Source organism: Polistes fuscatus, unplaced genomic scaffold (genome assembly GCF_010416935.1).
Source record: "Polistes fuscatus isolate 324 unplaced genomic scaffold, CU_Pfus_HIC Scaffold7, whole genome shotgun sequence".
NCBI lineage: Eukaryota > Metazoa > Arthropoda > Insecta > Hymenoptera > Vespidae > Polistes > Polistes fuscatus.
The window spans coordinates 5612310-5627342 of NW_025113151.1; the positions used below are offsets into that span (position 1 = coordinate 5612310).

Below are 15033 nucleotides of genomic sequence, written 5' to 3' on the forward strand. Positions count from 1 at the left end.
TATTCCTATTATTCTAAATATTGTAGAAAATTAACCAAAAGTTTCTTTTCAAAATTCTCAATACATTTTTTTTATTTACTTTTTTCATAACAGTCTTATTAATTATTTTCCCGACATTTACGTGAACGGTAATTGGCAAATTATTATTTATACTTAACAAAATATCTATTACCGACCGATAATTAATTTTACAATATATTATGTTGATAAGCTAATTAAATATTCCTTTGTAAACATATACCATCAAAAATTATTCTCATTATGCACACGCACACTAATATATTATTGTAAATTTTCAGGTATAAGCATATTGTATCGAAAACCGATAAAACAGCCACCAAATCTCTTCTCATTTCTAAGTCCATTAAGCCTCGACGTTTGGATCTACATGGCAACAGCTTACCTGGGGGTATCCGTTTTGCTGTTCATCCTTGCGAGGCAAGTAAAACTTTTGTGTTATCAAATAACGTGTATCAATAATTAATTAAGAGAGAATGTGAGTGAGAGAGAAAAAGTGAAAGAGTCAAAGAGAAATAGAAAGGGAAAGAAAGAGAGAGAGAGAGAGAGAAAGAGAAGCATATATACACATATACATAAGAGTCTTTTTAACGAGACACCAATTAACATGACTTTAATTGGACTTTAATTGGAATCGTAAGAGTTTGTATACACAAGAGCTTAGAAATTCACGTTTGAAGGAGTTTTTAACACGAAATGGTCTTCCTCTTTGGTCAACTACGAGTTTAAATGATCGAAACTATTAGCATCATCTTCGTTGATGGTTGATGCATTTAGATTTACACCGTACGAGTGGTACAATCCTCATCCGTGCAACAAAAACCCGGATCATCTGGAGAATCGATTCAAGCTACTCAACTGCCTCTGGTTCACCATTGGATCGTTAATGCGGCAGGGTTGCGATATTCTGCCAAAGTAAGCTCTCTCATCACAGGTGTCTGTCTGTCAGTCTGTCTGTCTGTCTGTCTGTCTGTCTCCGTATGCATATCTATGCGCGTACGAGTGTGTGTATATATGTGTACATATCTAATAATTCTCGTAATAATCAATTGCTTTTTCGTAGATTCTCTTCTGATTCTATTTATCTTTGATTTTATTATATTTTTTCCCCATCTATTTTTCTATTGAAAACGTAAGGATTATTACATACGAAATTATATTAAACATTTAATTTTTATTGTTGATTTATTGTACGATAGAGGACGAAATTATGCATGCGTGTTGAGGATCGACAAGTCGTTGAGAACGATCAGTCTCTCGTCTCCTTTTATCCAAAAAAGAAAAAACGTTCCAATCGTTTCATTTACAAATTCTTCATTTCATTTTTTCATTCGATTTCAGAGGACTTAGAATAAAATTTATAATATCTATCTCTTTCTCTATCTCTCTCTCTCCCTCTCTTTCTTTATTTTTTATTTGTATACTTTCAAACATGATAGACAAAGATTTTGTTGCAAACCTTACTATTCTTTGTATTTTTTTATTTCCTCAATTCAACCCGAGAAAGTTTCCAAGAGTTTGCCGCTGGCACGAAAATCGAGGGAACTCGATCAGATTTAAAAAAAAAGTTTATCCACCTATGCGCGTTTTCCGTGTGCGAGCGTGTTAAAAGTTGTTCCTTTTCTATTCGAACTTTTTCCTAAACTTCGTTCAAATTCATATCTTTGTCATCGTACGTACGTGATGAAATCAATTACTCGTGAGGAAACCATGCGTCCCATCTTTTTCATTCTAAGTTTTTATTTTAAGAAAATCCAAAGTGAATAAGAGGAAAAAAAAACAATGATATTAGCGTAACGAACACGCACGCGCATGGCAAGATATTAAGAACGCAAATTTAAGCAGCAATATTTAATCCAATATAAAATTAAAAGATTCAAATTATTCCATGGAAAGAAAAACAAATCAGGATTATTGCGAATGTTCGAGGATGCGCAAATAATTAAAAAAAAAAAAGAAAAATAAAATGAAAGAGAGAAAGGTGAAGAATGAAAGAGACAGTAAGAAAGAGAGAGAAAGAGAGAGAGAGAGAGAGAGAAAGTAGGCGAATAAATAAAAAGAGAAAAAAAAAGACTTGCGAATAATTAGAAGAAGAAAGGTTCCATTGATCTAATCCCGTCCCATTTTCCTTTCACGTGTCTGCAGGTTCAGCCCCTACGAGTGGGAGAATCCCCATCCGTGCAACGGGCAGTCCGAGGTCCTCGAGAATGAGTTCACCCTGATGAACTCGCTTTGGTTCACCATAGGCTCGCTCATGCAGCAAGGCTCTGATATAGCGCCGAAGTAAGTCAACGAAGAAGCACGCAAGAAGATTTATGGGGGAAGGAGGGATTATTTTATTTTATTTTTTTTTTTTTTTTTCATTTATTTTCATAGAATAATTACGAGAATTCGTCGATAGAGAAAGAGAAGAGAAAGAGAGAAAGAAAGATGCTGACTTATCCGAAGAACAAGATTTTCTTCAACGAGATTTCCTAATCGTATTATTAACTATAACTCTTTAGAACATCCTATTAACAATTACTAACGTATTTTAGATTACGTATCTATATTTATTTGATTTTATTTATAACAAATACGCGAGATAGTGTATATATGCTATATCGTAGGCTTGCTGCAACACACATATAACATTGAATTTGTTATTAATAGAATGTCTCGAAATTTTCTTTTTTCTTTCTTTTCTTTTTGTCTTTCTTTGTTTTTGTTGCTAACGCTTCAACCGCTGTTTCTCGATCAATCGCTATCTTCTATCTGTTAATCCCTTCTCAAACAATCCTAAAGATCAATCAATTCTAATATTTCGTTTTAACGAATGAAAAGAAACAATCAGACGAAGAATACATTTTCTTTAGTTCGATTTGTTATCTTTTGTCCATCTATCTACTAAAAAAATAAATCGGTAGACCGAATTCTCGAGGGTAGTATGTACTAGAAGAAAGTAGACCAACACTTCTTCTTCTTTTTTTTTTACTTCACGTTGAAATTATTCAGTATTCCTAAGTGTGTACCTTCTTGTCGGAACTGCTAGACCCTCGCTTACATAATAGACGTACTTTTTGCATTTTTCTCTTCGTGCTTTGCGAAAAATAAAAAAAATAAAAGATAAGAGAAAGAGAGAGAGAGAGGGAGGAGTGGGGGAGATAGAAAGGAATCGGGGGGAAAAAAATGAGAGGATTTTAACGTGAAAATTTAACGAGAGCGAAGACAAAAAAATATATAGGGAAACACAAGTTTGATTTTCATGAAAAGTGAATCGTGTCCTTTCGGTAACTCAATTCTCAAGAATGAATATATGTGCGTGTGTGCGTCTATGTATACCTGTGTATATTTGAGAAGAAAAGAAAGAAAGAGAAAGAGAGAGAAAAAGAGAAAGAGAGAGAGAGAGAGAGAATTAAATCTTGTTTATTATCATCCTGTTGTCCGTCCAGAAATCAAAATCGAGAGACGAGGGGACCAATGAGACAACACCGACAGAGATTCGGCATGTGCATGCAAGCGAGAAAGAGTTAAAGGTACCCAGGTATGGAGCCCCCATTAAGAAAACAAAAATTATTTTATTCAGAAGTGCTAGAAAGAGATAATGATGATAATAGGCACGTTCGTAGAATGAAAAGATTTTTTAATAATATATCCAATATAGTCACAGGTCCACATCATATTCGCATTATTAAATAATAATAATTATTATTATTATTATTAACAATGAAAAGATAAGAAAAGATTATTTTGTAAAAAAAACTACCAACGATCATCGTAGTTCGTTTTCGCCTCATTTTTTATACCAACACGCACTATGACCTTGGTACCTTAAATTCATTAAAAATCTTCCTCACTGGTTTCGACAAAAAAAAAAAAAGAATTTGTAGAAACTATACTATTTTCCAAAAGAATGCACGCTCGTAGAAAAAGCATGGGGAATGAGAAGAATAAAAGGAAAATGAAATTATATTAAAAGTATAACGTAACAAAAAAAAGAGAGAGAAATTTTTGTTCGTTTGGTTTAACCCGTGAAATTCGTAGATGGAAAATCATTTATGCATGAAACGTGTCACCTGATATGTAATAACGTATGCATCGATAAGAGTATGGCTTTTTTGTTAGATCTATCTGTATATTTATATACGTATAGAAAAATTTAAAAAAAAAAAAGAGAGAGAGAGAGAGAGAATTTTATTTTAAATCTGAATATTCATACGAAATTCGTGCCAATGTTCTCGGGAAAATAACGATAAAGAAAAAAAATTAAAGTAAAAATTAAAAAAAAAGAATAAATCGAAGAGAAGAAAGAAAAGAAAGAAAGAGAACGTCGGTACTGAAATATGAGATAGTTTTCATAAAAGAAAGGAAAAACCCGTAGAGAAAATTTTATGGGGCTGATACAGCATTTATCGATACACAAATTTTGTTCGCATGTAAATCTTTTTTTGTTTTCCAAAGGCAAGACACGTACGAACGTTTTTTATCATTATTATTATTATTATTATTATCACATATATTTTTTTTCCACTATTTTCCTACTTTTTATTTATTGTATTGTATATTTTCGCAAATAAAATACTAGCCCAATTTTATGTAAAATCAGCAAGCCCCTCTTAGTCGTAAAGTATCTCGATACTCCGTTGAAATTTTGATTCCCAGGGCCGTATCGACTCGCATGGTAGCCGGTATGTGGTGGTTCTTCACTCTGATTATGATATCATCCTACACCGCTAACTTGGCCGCATTTCTTACCGTCGAAAGAATGGATTCGCCAATCGAAAGTGCCGAAGATTTAGCGAAACAAACGAAAATCAAATATGGCGCATTAAAGGGCGGTAGCACCGCTGCCTTTTTTCGGGTAAGTTATCGAAAGAAAAAGAAAAAAAAAAGAAAGAAATTATATAACAAAGAATAAGAGGAAATAAAATTACAAAAATTTCGAAGAATTTTTTCATTAATCCTTTTCAAAGCAAAGTGCTCGCTTCTCTTGACATTTTCCTTTTCGTTTCTTTTAACGTTTCTCGTTAACCAAACGACGAACGTCGACGCATTCGAGCGTTGTCCGATTAATTGGCAATGTCTAGAACGAGAAAAGGCTCGATTGAAATTCCATGGAAATCGTTATCGATGGATGATTAAACGCTTGAAAGTGAGAGAAAGAGAAAGAAAAAAAGGAAGAGAGAAAATGCCGATCGGAAATACGTTACAAAATGAATTCTTCCTTTTATCGAATCGAGAGGGGTAGTTAAAATAGAATGAAAAAAAAAGAAGGAAAAGATTGAATTAGAAAATCGTAGGATTAGAGAGTGAAACGAGAGACAAAGGGGAAGGGAAAGATAAAACGAGGGGAAAAGGTGTTCTTGGATAATTTTCAATTAGGGTGAATACTTTGACAAGATGGAAGGACAAAAAAGAGAATATAAAGTAAGTCTTCTTTGAAATATATTTTAAGATAATGATTTACTTTCGTTTAGTTTTAATTAATCGTTACAAAGAAGTTGATTAATTAATGAAGAAAAATAAAGAATAAAAAATCATCGTTCTTTTGTTACTTTTGGAAGGAGAAAAAATTCATTCAAAAGTGCAAACATTTCTTATCTCCTTTTTTATTCTTCCAGTTCAAAGTATCCAATTAAAAATTTATAATAATAATATTTGTAAAAAAAAACTTTATAATAAATTGAAAAATGTTTATTAAATTGATTTTAGTAAACAATAAAATATAGTAAAATCTCTTTCTCAAAAAAGAACAAATAATTTTATATATATTTATACACAATTTAGGATAAAAACTGTGCACAATTCTTCTGATAATAACGTGCAATTAATGTATTTACTTTAACACAATTCATTTAATATTATTTATAGAAACTTAAATTGTAGGATTATTTGAAAACAGTGCTTAATTAAATTAATCTTTCTGAACAATGCAATAGAATAAAATTTTCAAAATAATTTGTACTATAAATATTTATCTTTACTACTTAGGGATAAAAACTGTGCACAATGATTTCGGTAAAATTTGAAGATACAAATTTTCAAATATAATGTTTCACGATCGATAGGATGTAAAAAATAAAACACAGATCTGTTAGAAACAGTTAACATTGATGAAGATCTAAATGTATACATATACGGTGCTAAATCATGAAATTCCACCGATAGGATTCCAATTTCTCGACGTATCAGCGCATGTGGTCCTTCATGGATTCGGCGAAGCCGACGGTATTTACATCGAGCAACGTCGAGGGCGTAGATCGAGTGATCAAGGGAAAGGGAAGCTACGCATTCCTAATGGAATCCACTTCCATTGAATACGTAATCGAGAGAAACTGCGACCTAACTCAAGTCGGCGGTCTCTTGGACTCGAAAGGATATGGCATAGCCATGCCACCAAGTAAGTGTTAAGTTACTAGCTCTGGGAAATAGCTCGCATACATTTTAACGAACCGACGAGCAAACAGGTGTGCTAGTCGTTTCCTTAGATGCAAAGTAGAACCTGAGATCTAGATAGAGTCGAGAATTTTAGTATAAAAAGAAAAAATCGCTCCAATTTAAATTCGTTCTCTCGTATTATTTTTTTTTTTGTAATTATATTTTGTTATTTATTATTAATCATTCTAATATAAAAATACTTTCTATAGTGATATTTTATTTAAATCTAAATTTAGATTCGATCGAATCAATCTTCTTTTTTCTTTTTTCTTATGATAAAAAAATATATAATTTGATTAACAAATGGTAAAAAAAATTGTTTCTAGTAGAATATTGCCCATTTTCATTATTATTCTTGATCAATATAATTCTCTCTCTAACTATTAAGGAAGATATTATTTAGAGATATGAGCCGTTTGGAAAGGTCGAAACAATTAAAATAAATATAGACAAATATTTTCCTACCAAACAAATATCTCAAACAAATAGATCAAAAATATGAATAAAAATGAAAAATAATATTAAGGTTAAATTAGTATACCGTGCAAGCTGAGTGAGATATCACGTAAAACTTAAAGTCTACACAACGATGATATTTTACCCGGCAGGCGTAAAATACATTCAGAAGTTGTATTAAGGATATAAACGTGTTAGGTAACAGTTAACAGAGAAGGTCGGTTTTACTAGAACGTTAGAAGGATAAAATTATTCCTCTGGCACTCTCTATGACGCTTAATCTACGCGTTGAAATACGGAGTAACAACGAACGAGATAATGATAACGATCTTCAACGTTGAATGCTTATCGAAACGTAACTCGTGAAACGCGGAACGTTCATGAAACCACAAGAAACGAACGATAGACAGCTTGTTAGAAGAAAACGAACGAACGAAGAAACACTTTCACAAACTTTCCTCCTCGTATTATGGGATAAAAGACAAGCCGAGAAAGAGAATCTAGTAGAGAGTTCAGGGTTGTTCGAAGGATAAGAAAAGAGGCGGGAAGAGGGGTGGGTGGGTGTTTGAGGGTTGGAGGATTTGGAACGAGTGAATTCTTTAGAACGACCTTGGAACTTCAGATTCGCCGTACAGGACTGCTATAAGCGGAGCCATATTGAAACTTCAAGAAGAAGGAAAGCTGCACTTACTGAAGACTCGATGGTGGAAGGAGAAACGAGGGGGTGGATCTTGCAGGGTAAGAGAGATACACGTATATGTATATATATACATAGTTATATAGAGAGAAAGAGAAAGGATGAGAAAGGAAATTTGCTTCCTTCCTCTCTTATTTTCATGGAAAACAATTTTCTACACTAATACAGCCAATAAGGAACATAAGCAAACTTCTTACTCGCGATACTTCCGTTCCCTTATCTAGTCACCTTTGTTCCTTCGACATTACTTATCCTTGTTTCTCTCTCTTTCTCTCTCTCTCTCTCTCTCCATCTCTTTCCCTTTCTTTCTTCTCATCTCTATCCTTTAGTTTCTCCAAGACGCTGGAAGAAAGAGAAAGAGATTGCTTTATAAACTTACAAAGTCGTCATTTTACCTTTACCTTCTCGTCTTGTTTCACGCGGTTTCCAGGTATAAGGAAATTTCTCTCGTCTTTGTAAATCTTTCTTCCTAAGTAATCCGTGTATTTTGACGTAGTACAACATACCAAATAATTCATCCAACTTCGTGATAAATATTTATTGATTTAATTTTCTTTTATTTTTATTAACGCGAAGGATATCATAATTCTGTAGATTAAATAATAATAAATAGTGTGTAAGACGCACACATCCCCGGCATGATAAATATATTCAAATATTTGGAAATAATTATTTGAAATCAAGATGATAATGCATTTTTCTTTTTTTTTTTTTTTTTTTTTGAACGGAAGAACACATTTCAAAAGAATCGATTATTAATTATTGAATATAGAGTATAAAGTACGGCATGGATAAAATATTCAAATATTCGAGAATGACGATGATTTTTTTTTTTATTCGACGACACATCAAAAGAGATTATTGATTAATAATTATTGAATGTCGTTATAAAATCTACCACGATTAAAATATTGAAATGGTGGATTTTTATATAGGACGATACATCAAAGAGCAGTTCAGCAGCGAACGAGTTGGGTCTAGCAAATGTTGGTGGCGTATTCGTAGTGCTGATGGGTGGCATGGGCGTTGCCTGTGTAATAGCAGTCTGCGAGTTTGTCTGGAAGAGCAGGAAGGTCGCTATCGAGGAACGGGTGAGTGTCGTCAGATAGCACGTGGAGGAGGGCGCGATCGCGCCGGAAGTCAACTCTGCAAACACGCATCTAGATCCGGACGCGATCTATCCCGACATACCACGCGAATACATCAGTTGATGTTCGCACGATGGTGGAGTTTCTCTTTAATGGTCCCGGTACAACTACAAGACTACTCGGGTCTGATCTGTAACCGGCTATCACATAGTTTTCTTCAAGATTAATAAGAAAGAGAAAGAGAGAGAGAAAGAGAGAGAGAAAGAAACGTGAATATTCGATTGATCGATAAAAGTGGACTCTACGTGTACAAATTTTCGAGAGAAAGGCTACAAAATTATTCACATAATATGATCAATTTTGTCTAAGTAACTTGTCTATGATCATAGTTGCATAGTTTTCATTTAATTTATCAAGTTACTGTGTAAACGTTGATTATCCTTTATACACGTGTTCAGAATATTGCATATTTCTAGGAGTAGTAGACTTCCTTATTTAACTCGATATTCTACCGCTGGATGGCACAGCAATCTGTCGTTGATGTTATACAACGTAGACTGTCTCTTTAAAGGGTTTCTTTAGACAGGTATTTATTTTCATTGTTAATGTAGATTGGCAATTTAGAATTTTTTGATTATATCATAATTGTTTTCAATTTTATTCTCTTTAATATCAAAGCATATTTTAAATATAAAATATATCAGAGGAATTAGAATTGAATAGAATTCAATTGGAGTTTGAAAAGTTTGTGCCATAACTTTAGACCACAATATCATATTATTCGTAATAGAAGCGTTTTCGTAGTATAAAGTCCAGTAGGTTATGAGAATAGAATTAACAAGGTGTAGTTACAAAAGGGCTAACTTGAAGGTACATGAACTCGAATGAAAACTCATGGATGAGTCCGTGGACTGGCGGCGCACGTCTATGATATAGATCCGGGCCAGTCACTGTTTGCGTAGATTCGAGTGGTAAGCAAACAGGCAACTATTTGAGAGCCCGTCCACAAATACGGATATGCAGCTTTGCATCGGTGACCCTGTGCATCCTCAAGAGCAAACAATTCCATAAGTCAACAAACGCAGAGTATTGCTGTGCCCTCTCCAATTTTGTGTCTAGAACCACCTCTTCGAGTAAATCTGCGAGAAATTTCAGTCCTTTCCAAAAGCTGCGGACTCTAATCGGCTTTCTATGTTATTTCTACTAGAAAGGAAACAGTATGAACGTCCGACTACTATACGTTCTATCGCGTTCCTGATTTAACTTATACCAATGATTTTAAGAATAAAAAACATCTTACTTATTTTAATTTAAAAAAAAAAAAACACAAAAGAAATGTGTTTATTCGAGATACGCGTGACCGAGACCTGTTTCGTGCCTTTCTCTCAGTCTCCTTTTAGATTGAAATTAAAATCAAGTTTAATAGCGGCGAAGTATTGAAAATGACACAATTGTTTCTTACACGGGCATTTTGACGTTCTGTTTTAGAAGCAGAAATCATCGGGGAAACCGATCTGCGAAGGTTTTACTGATCTGCACTAGCGAGATATGCTACTCGCCACGCTTCAAAAACAGATTCCTAAGCCCGAGCCGGTACAACTAAGTATATCCGACCCGAGTTCGATGGACCCTAAGGAAGAACTCCATCATGAGTGACCCGAGAATCGTGTAGAAACGGCATACCAATCGAAGAAACAAAAAAAAATAGTCGAGAGAAGAAGCAAGCAGCCTCGACCTTTCCAATTTTTCTAATAATTCATATTTTCAAAGAATCCTGCAATTCCTTTTAAAATAATTGATCGGCCTTCCAAAAAAAGAAAAAGAAAAAAAGAATTGATCGTCTCTCCGTTCGAAAGTGATCGAATTGGAAATGTATAAATAAAAGAAAATTCGGAAGTCTCGATTTAACTTGCTATATCTCTCGACGATTAACCGAACATTTTTTTCTCATATCATTTCGATAATCTAAGGAAAGTTTTCTTTTGAAACACTTTCGAAACTTAATCCGTTCTAAAGTTGAAAGTTTATAATATCGCGTACCCGATCTTTCGAAGTGGGTAAACATTCGAAGGATAATCTCTAAACTATTTCTTCTTGAGAGATAAAAAAAAAAGATAATAATAATATTTAAAGAAAAGAAAAGAAAAGAAAAGAAAAGAAAGAAAGAAAAATGTTTAATTAACGATGGACGATAAAAACAAATCATCGACAAAAATGAAAAGAATGAAAATATAAAACGTTTCTCGAAATTCTTCTCGAAACCTTTTGCAGCTTCGTGGGCTACAGAATTGACACCTTTTTGAGGCTAGCCAACGACAAATCGTTTTCCCACTGGTCAAACAACTGTGTGTTTGCGTGTGTATGACTGGGAGTGCCCTTTTCCCATTGTCGAGGGAAAAGCAAATAGTTGTACTCTCGAGCTTGACCTCGAAAGGGTTAATCGAGTGGAGGGACGCACCGTTGTGCAAACAGGCTGAGGAAGTCGAGTCTCTCGGTTGGTCTCACTTGGAAACGGATAACTCGAAATTGGAAAGGTCAATCGCGTTTGCGTCTCGCTCATATACATTAACGCACGCACAGATCGCATACATGCACACATCGTTCATATCACCAGAAATAATTAAAACAATTTGAAAACAACTAAACAATGAAATACATTCCAAAAACTCAAACATAAACATTTAGAAAATACGTAATTTAAACGAGTCAAAGACTTTGAATGAAAACCTCGCAATGATCGAATCGATTAATTATGCAAATGCGATAGATAAAAAAAAGAATGACGTTTCTCTCTTTAAATTAGAAACGATCAAGAAAGTACGAGGGCAAAGTAGAGAAAACAAAATGGAAAGAGAAAGTAAAAAATATAAAAAAAAAAAATAAATAAATAAAATAAAAAGGAAAAGAAATGAAATAAAGATATTGGAAAATAAATGGAAGGTCATCGTCTCTCGCGCAAAGAATATTATATTATCTCATTTCTGTTTCGATATATTCAATAATTTAATTTCATTATTTTCGAGGACTATTATTAAAGAAACAAACAATCACGATTTTATACCAATTAGATAGTGAATATATAGCGTCAGATTACCGAAGCGTTTTATTGTAAATAACGTGTAGTCATATTACGGGCTTATCGCTGTAATTCGTGGGAGTCCGTCCGCTTCTCATTTTCGGAGTTGGGGGTTGAATGTTAAAATAATTAATACACAAAAAAAGAAGAAAAATAAGAAAGATGCAGGAACAAATGTTTCATTGACAAGTTAGGAGGGGGAGAGGGAGGGGGGATGATGTTAGAGAGGAAGAAGCTCACGGATTCCGAGGAAATCCGTTAATCTATAAAATAGACACTAATTCATGTCTCGAATCTCATAAACACGTTGTATTATACTAATTATTGTAATTAAAAAGTCTAAAGTTGGTATAGCAAACAAAAGTAGATTATTAAGTGTTTGAACGATAAATGATAATGACGATGAGAATAATGGTTAAGTTCACGATTAAGTTTAATGTGAGGAATTAAGGTGATGGTAGTGGTGGTTCGGTGCTAGTGATGGTAATAGTTGTGGCGGGAATAAGACGGAAACTAAACCGTTTGACAATTTAGTATGACATTGTTAGTTGTGTCGCAATGTTTCTTGCCTCCCTCTTTCGTCACGGATTCGCAGGAGGTGAGCCAATTTAAATTCATCTATTACAAAAATATTATCTTTTGTGGGCTGTGTGTCGCTCGCTGTGCATCCATCGATCTTTCTCTTGTATCTCATTTCTCAATCTTCTTTAACATTTCTTTTATCTATTTTTTTTCTTTTTACTTTGAAAAGCAAAAGAAAAAAAAAAAAAAAAAAAGAAAAGACAAACGAATAAAGAAATACGTAAAATATCATTTTTCTCTATCTTTTCAGGAGGATGCTGATTATGTATTTGTAATCATTTCTTTCGTTATGGTTAATTATTGATTTTCATGCATGTACGAAGGTTGTGCTTAGCTTCCCGTTTGCATTTATACTTATCTATAATATAATATTAATTTATTTCTCTTTTATATTTTCTCTTTTTAGCATTTGATTAACAACTATATTGCATCTATTGCGTCTATGTCATTTTAATTCCAGTATTTAATGGCTCTGCACGATATGCGCTGTCTCTTCTTCCTTTACCTGCAAGGATTGAGAATATTCGTTTACTTCTTTCGCGATATATCGATAAATCGATAATCGATTTTATAAATACGTATAAATATATTACTCGATTTTGCATGTATTACGATTATTTAATTATGCCGTTATCTCTCGCACGATTACGAATATTTGTCTCGATGAAATAATTGCGAATGTAATATTATTATTATTTTTTTTTTTTTCAAATTTATAATTCAATAGATTTTAATTCACTTTAACGTCGATTTTACAGAAATCGATGTGCTCCGAAATGGCGACCGAACTACGTTTCGCATTGGATTGCGGCAATGGCAATAAGAAAATATCGAAGAAAACGCAACGGCAACGACAACGTTCGAATCTTTCGATTCTCTCGGAGGAGGAGGGTGGTTATGCCGCATGTAGCAGATACACTCATTTCGTTGGAAAAGCACCTTTAACGTGAACGAAGAAGACAACGATTTCCTACAAAGATGAAGTTTCTTCTCTCTCATTTTCCGTGTGCGTGTATCGTTCATTTGTGTCTGTGGATTTTCGTGGCTGTGTAATTTGTGTGGTAATAATCGGTTGTTTAATCAGAGGCAAGAAGACAAATAATAATAATATTAATAATAATAATAGTATAATAATATTAATATTAATAATAATAATAATACTAAACGAAGTGTCATCATCAAATTTGGATTCAATTATCACTCTCTCTCTCTCTCTTTTTACGTATACGTTTGATTTTTTTATAAATAATTGCCAAAAAGAGAGAGAGAGAGAGAGGGAGAAAGAGAGAAAGAAAGAAAGGAATAGTTCGATACAGATTATAAGAAACGAATATGTTTAAATAGATTCGACTATTTGATCGTTTCGTTTGAATACAGAATAAATGAAACTAATTGATGATTTCAATCATCGACGATGATCGTTGCGTTAAAATGTTTTCAAATTTTATTATAATTTTTGTTTTCTCGTAGTTTAATTGAATCAAAGTTTAATCATTGTTGTTGTAACGAATAATTATTGTATATTGTTAGGAAAAATAACGATAATTTATTTTATCGTAACGTTAACGATGATCGTTGAGATTTAGGACATCACCGTTCTTATTTTTAAGCCGATTAAACAAAAATAAAATATAAATATTATATAGCATCGATTGTTCTCTGTACAAAAGATATTCCGAAAATATTTGAACGATTACGATTTCGATAAGAAGTTTATGATAAAAAGATCGAACATTAAATCTCTTCGTTGTGTTTTACAAGAAAAATACGTTTAATCTTTTTTTATAATCGCAAAATACGATAGTATTCATGCAAAATAATTCGCAAAAATCGCAACGTCAAGCAACGCGAAGAATCACGTGTATCGATCAGGTGGTTCTATATTATAATCATCTGTAGATAACGTTAAAACAAACAACAAAATCAATAACAAACATTTTTGTATATCTCCTATCCTCATTAATCATTCAAATTTGTATAAATTCTCGAATCTATGTGGGCTAAAAGTACGAGTCGTGTCCGCGAGTTGTTTCACAATCTACATTTGTCGTTTACTTCTGACAAGAAAAATAAAAATAAAAAAGACAAAAAAAAAAATAAGCATAAAAATAAAAATAAATATAAAAAACTTTCAACGGCTGGAGACGAGAATAATAAATGTTTTTTTCTTTTCTTTTCCTGTAAAAATGTATAGTCAACATTTGTAAAAATAACTTTTCCGTAATCATTCACATTTTTTCTATTTTATTGAATTTATTATTAATGTAATAAATATTTTGTTCGTTGCACATGCCGATGAGAGTGAAAAGTATCTATAAGAAAAATAAAAAGTAAATAAGTAAATGAATGAAACGGAAAGAAGAAAGAAAAGAAAAAAGGATGGAATGTTTTTCACGTACTGTTCGACAGGAAGAAAAAATATGGTAGTAGGGAAGAAGTATTAAAAATAAAAAAAAAAAATAAAACAAAATGATCACATTCATATAAAGAATTTCATTTAATTTGCGTTTGTCGTAAACGTTTGTACAAAACTTTAACGAACCAAGCAGTATTAATTTCCGTCTTCCGTCATCATCTCGTAGATAGATTTAAAATGCATGTAATTAAATATCACGATAAACTTTTTCGTCAAGCTTATCGAATAAATAATGATTTTTCAATTAAAAAAAAAAAAAAAAAAGAGAGAGAGACAAAGAGAT

At 32.8% G+C, this 15033-nt stretch overlaps 1 protein-coding gene across 8 annotated transcripts in view; it reads left to right on the forward strand.

Moving 5' to 3' along the window:
* LOC122524179 (glutamate receptor ionotropic, kainate 2) overlaps positions 1 to 14431 on the forward strand; it is a 249077-nt gene extending 234646 nt beyond the window's left edge. For 4 of the 8 annotated variants that reach the window (XM_043646283.1, XM_043646282.1, XM_043646281.1 and 1 more), the window contains exons 13-19: positions 300 to 438; positions 2164 to 2301; positions 4660 to 4858; positions 6166 to 6397; positions 7514 to 7629; positions 8524 to 8679; positions 13093 to 14431. In XM_043646283.1, the coding sequence (XP_043502218.1) occupies positions 300 to 438; positions 2164 to 2301; positions 4660 to 4858; positions 6166 to 6397; positions 7514 to 7629; positions 8524 to 8679; positions 13093 to 13284 (1172 nt within the window). In that variant the 3' untranslated portion in view covers positions 13285 to 14431. Of the gene's footprint in view, positions 1 to 299; positions 439 to 795; positions 934 to 2163; positions 2302 to 4659; positions 4859 to 6165; positions 6398 to 7089; positions 7630 to 8523; positions 8680 to 10164; positions 10543 to 10947; positions 12111 to 13092 lie in introns of those variants that run through there. The other 4 variants (XM_043646280.1, XM_043646286.1, XM_043646285.1 and 1 more) reach the window with 4 other exon arrangements.
* The last annotated feature ends 602 nt before the right edge of the window (positions 14432 to 15033 follow it).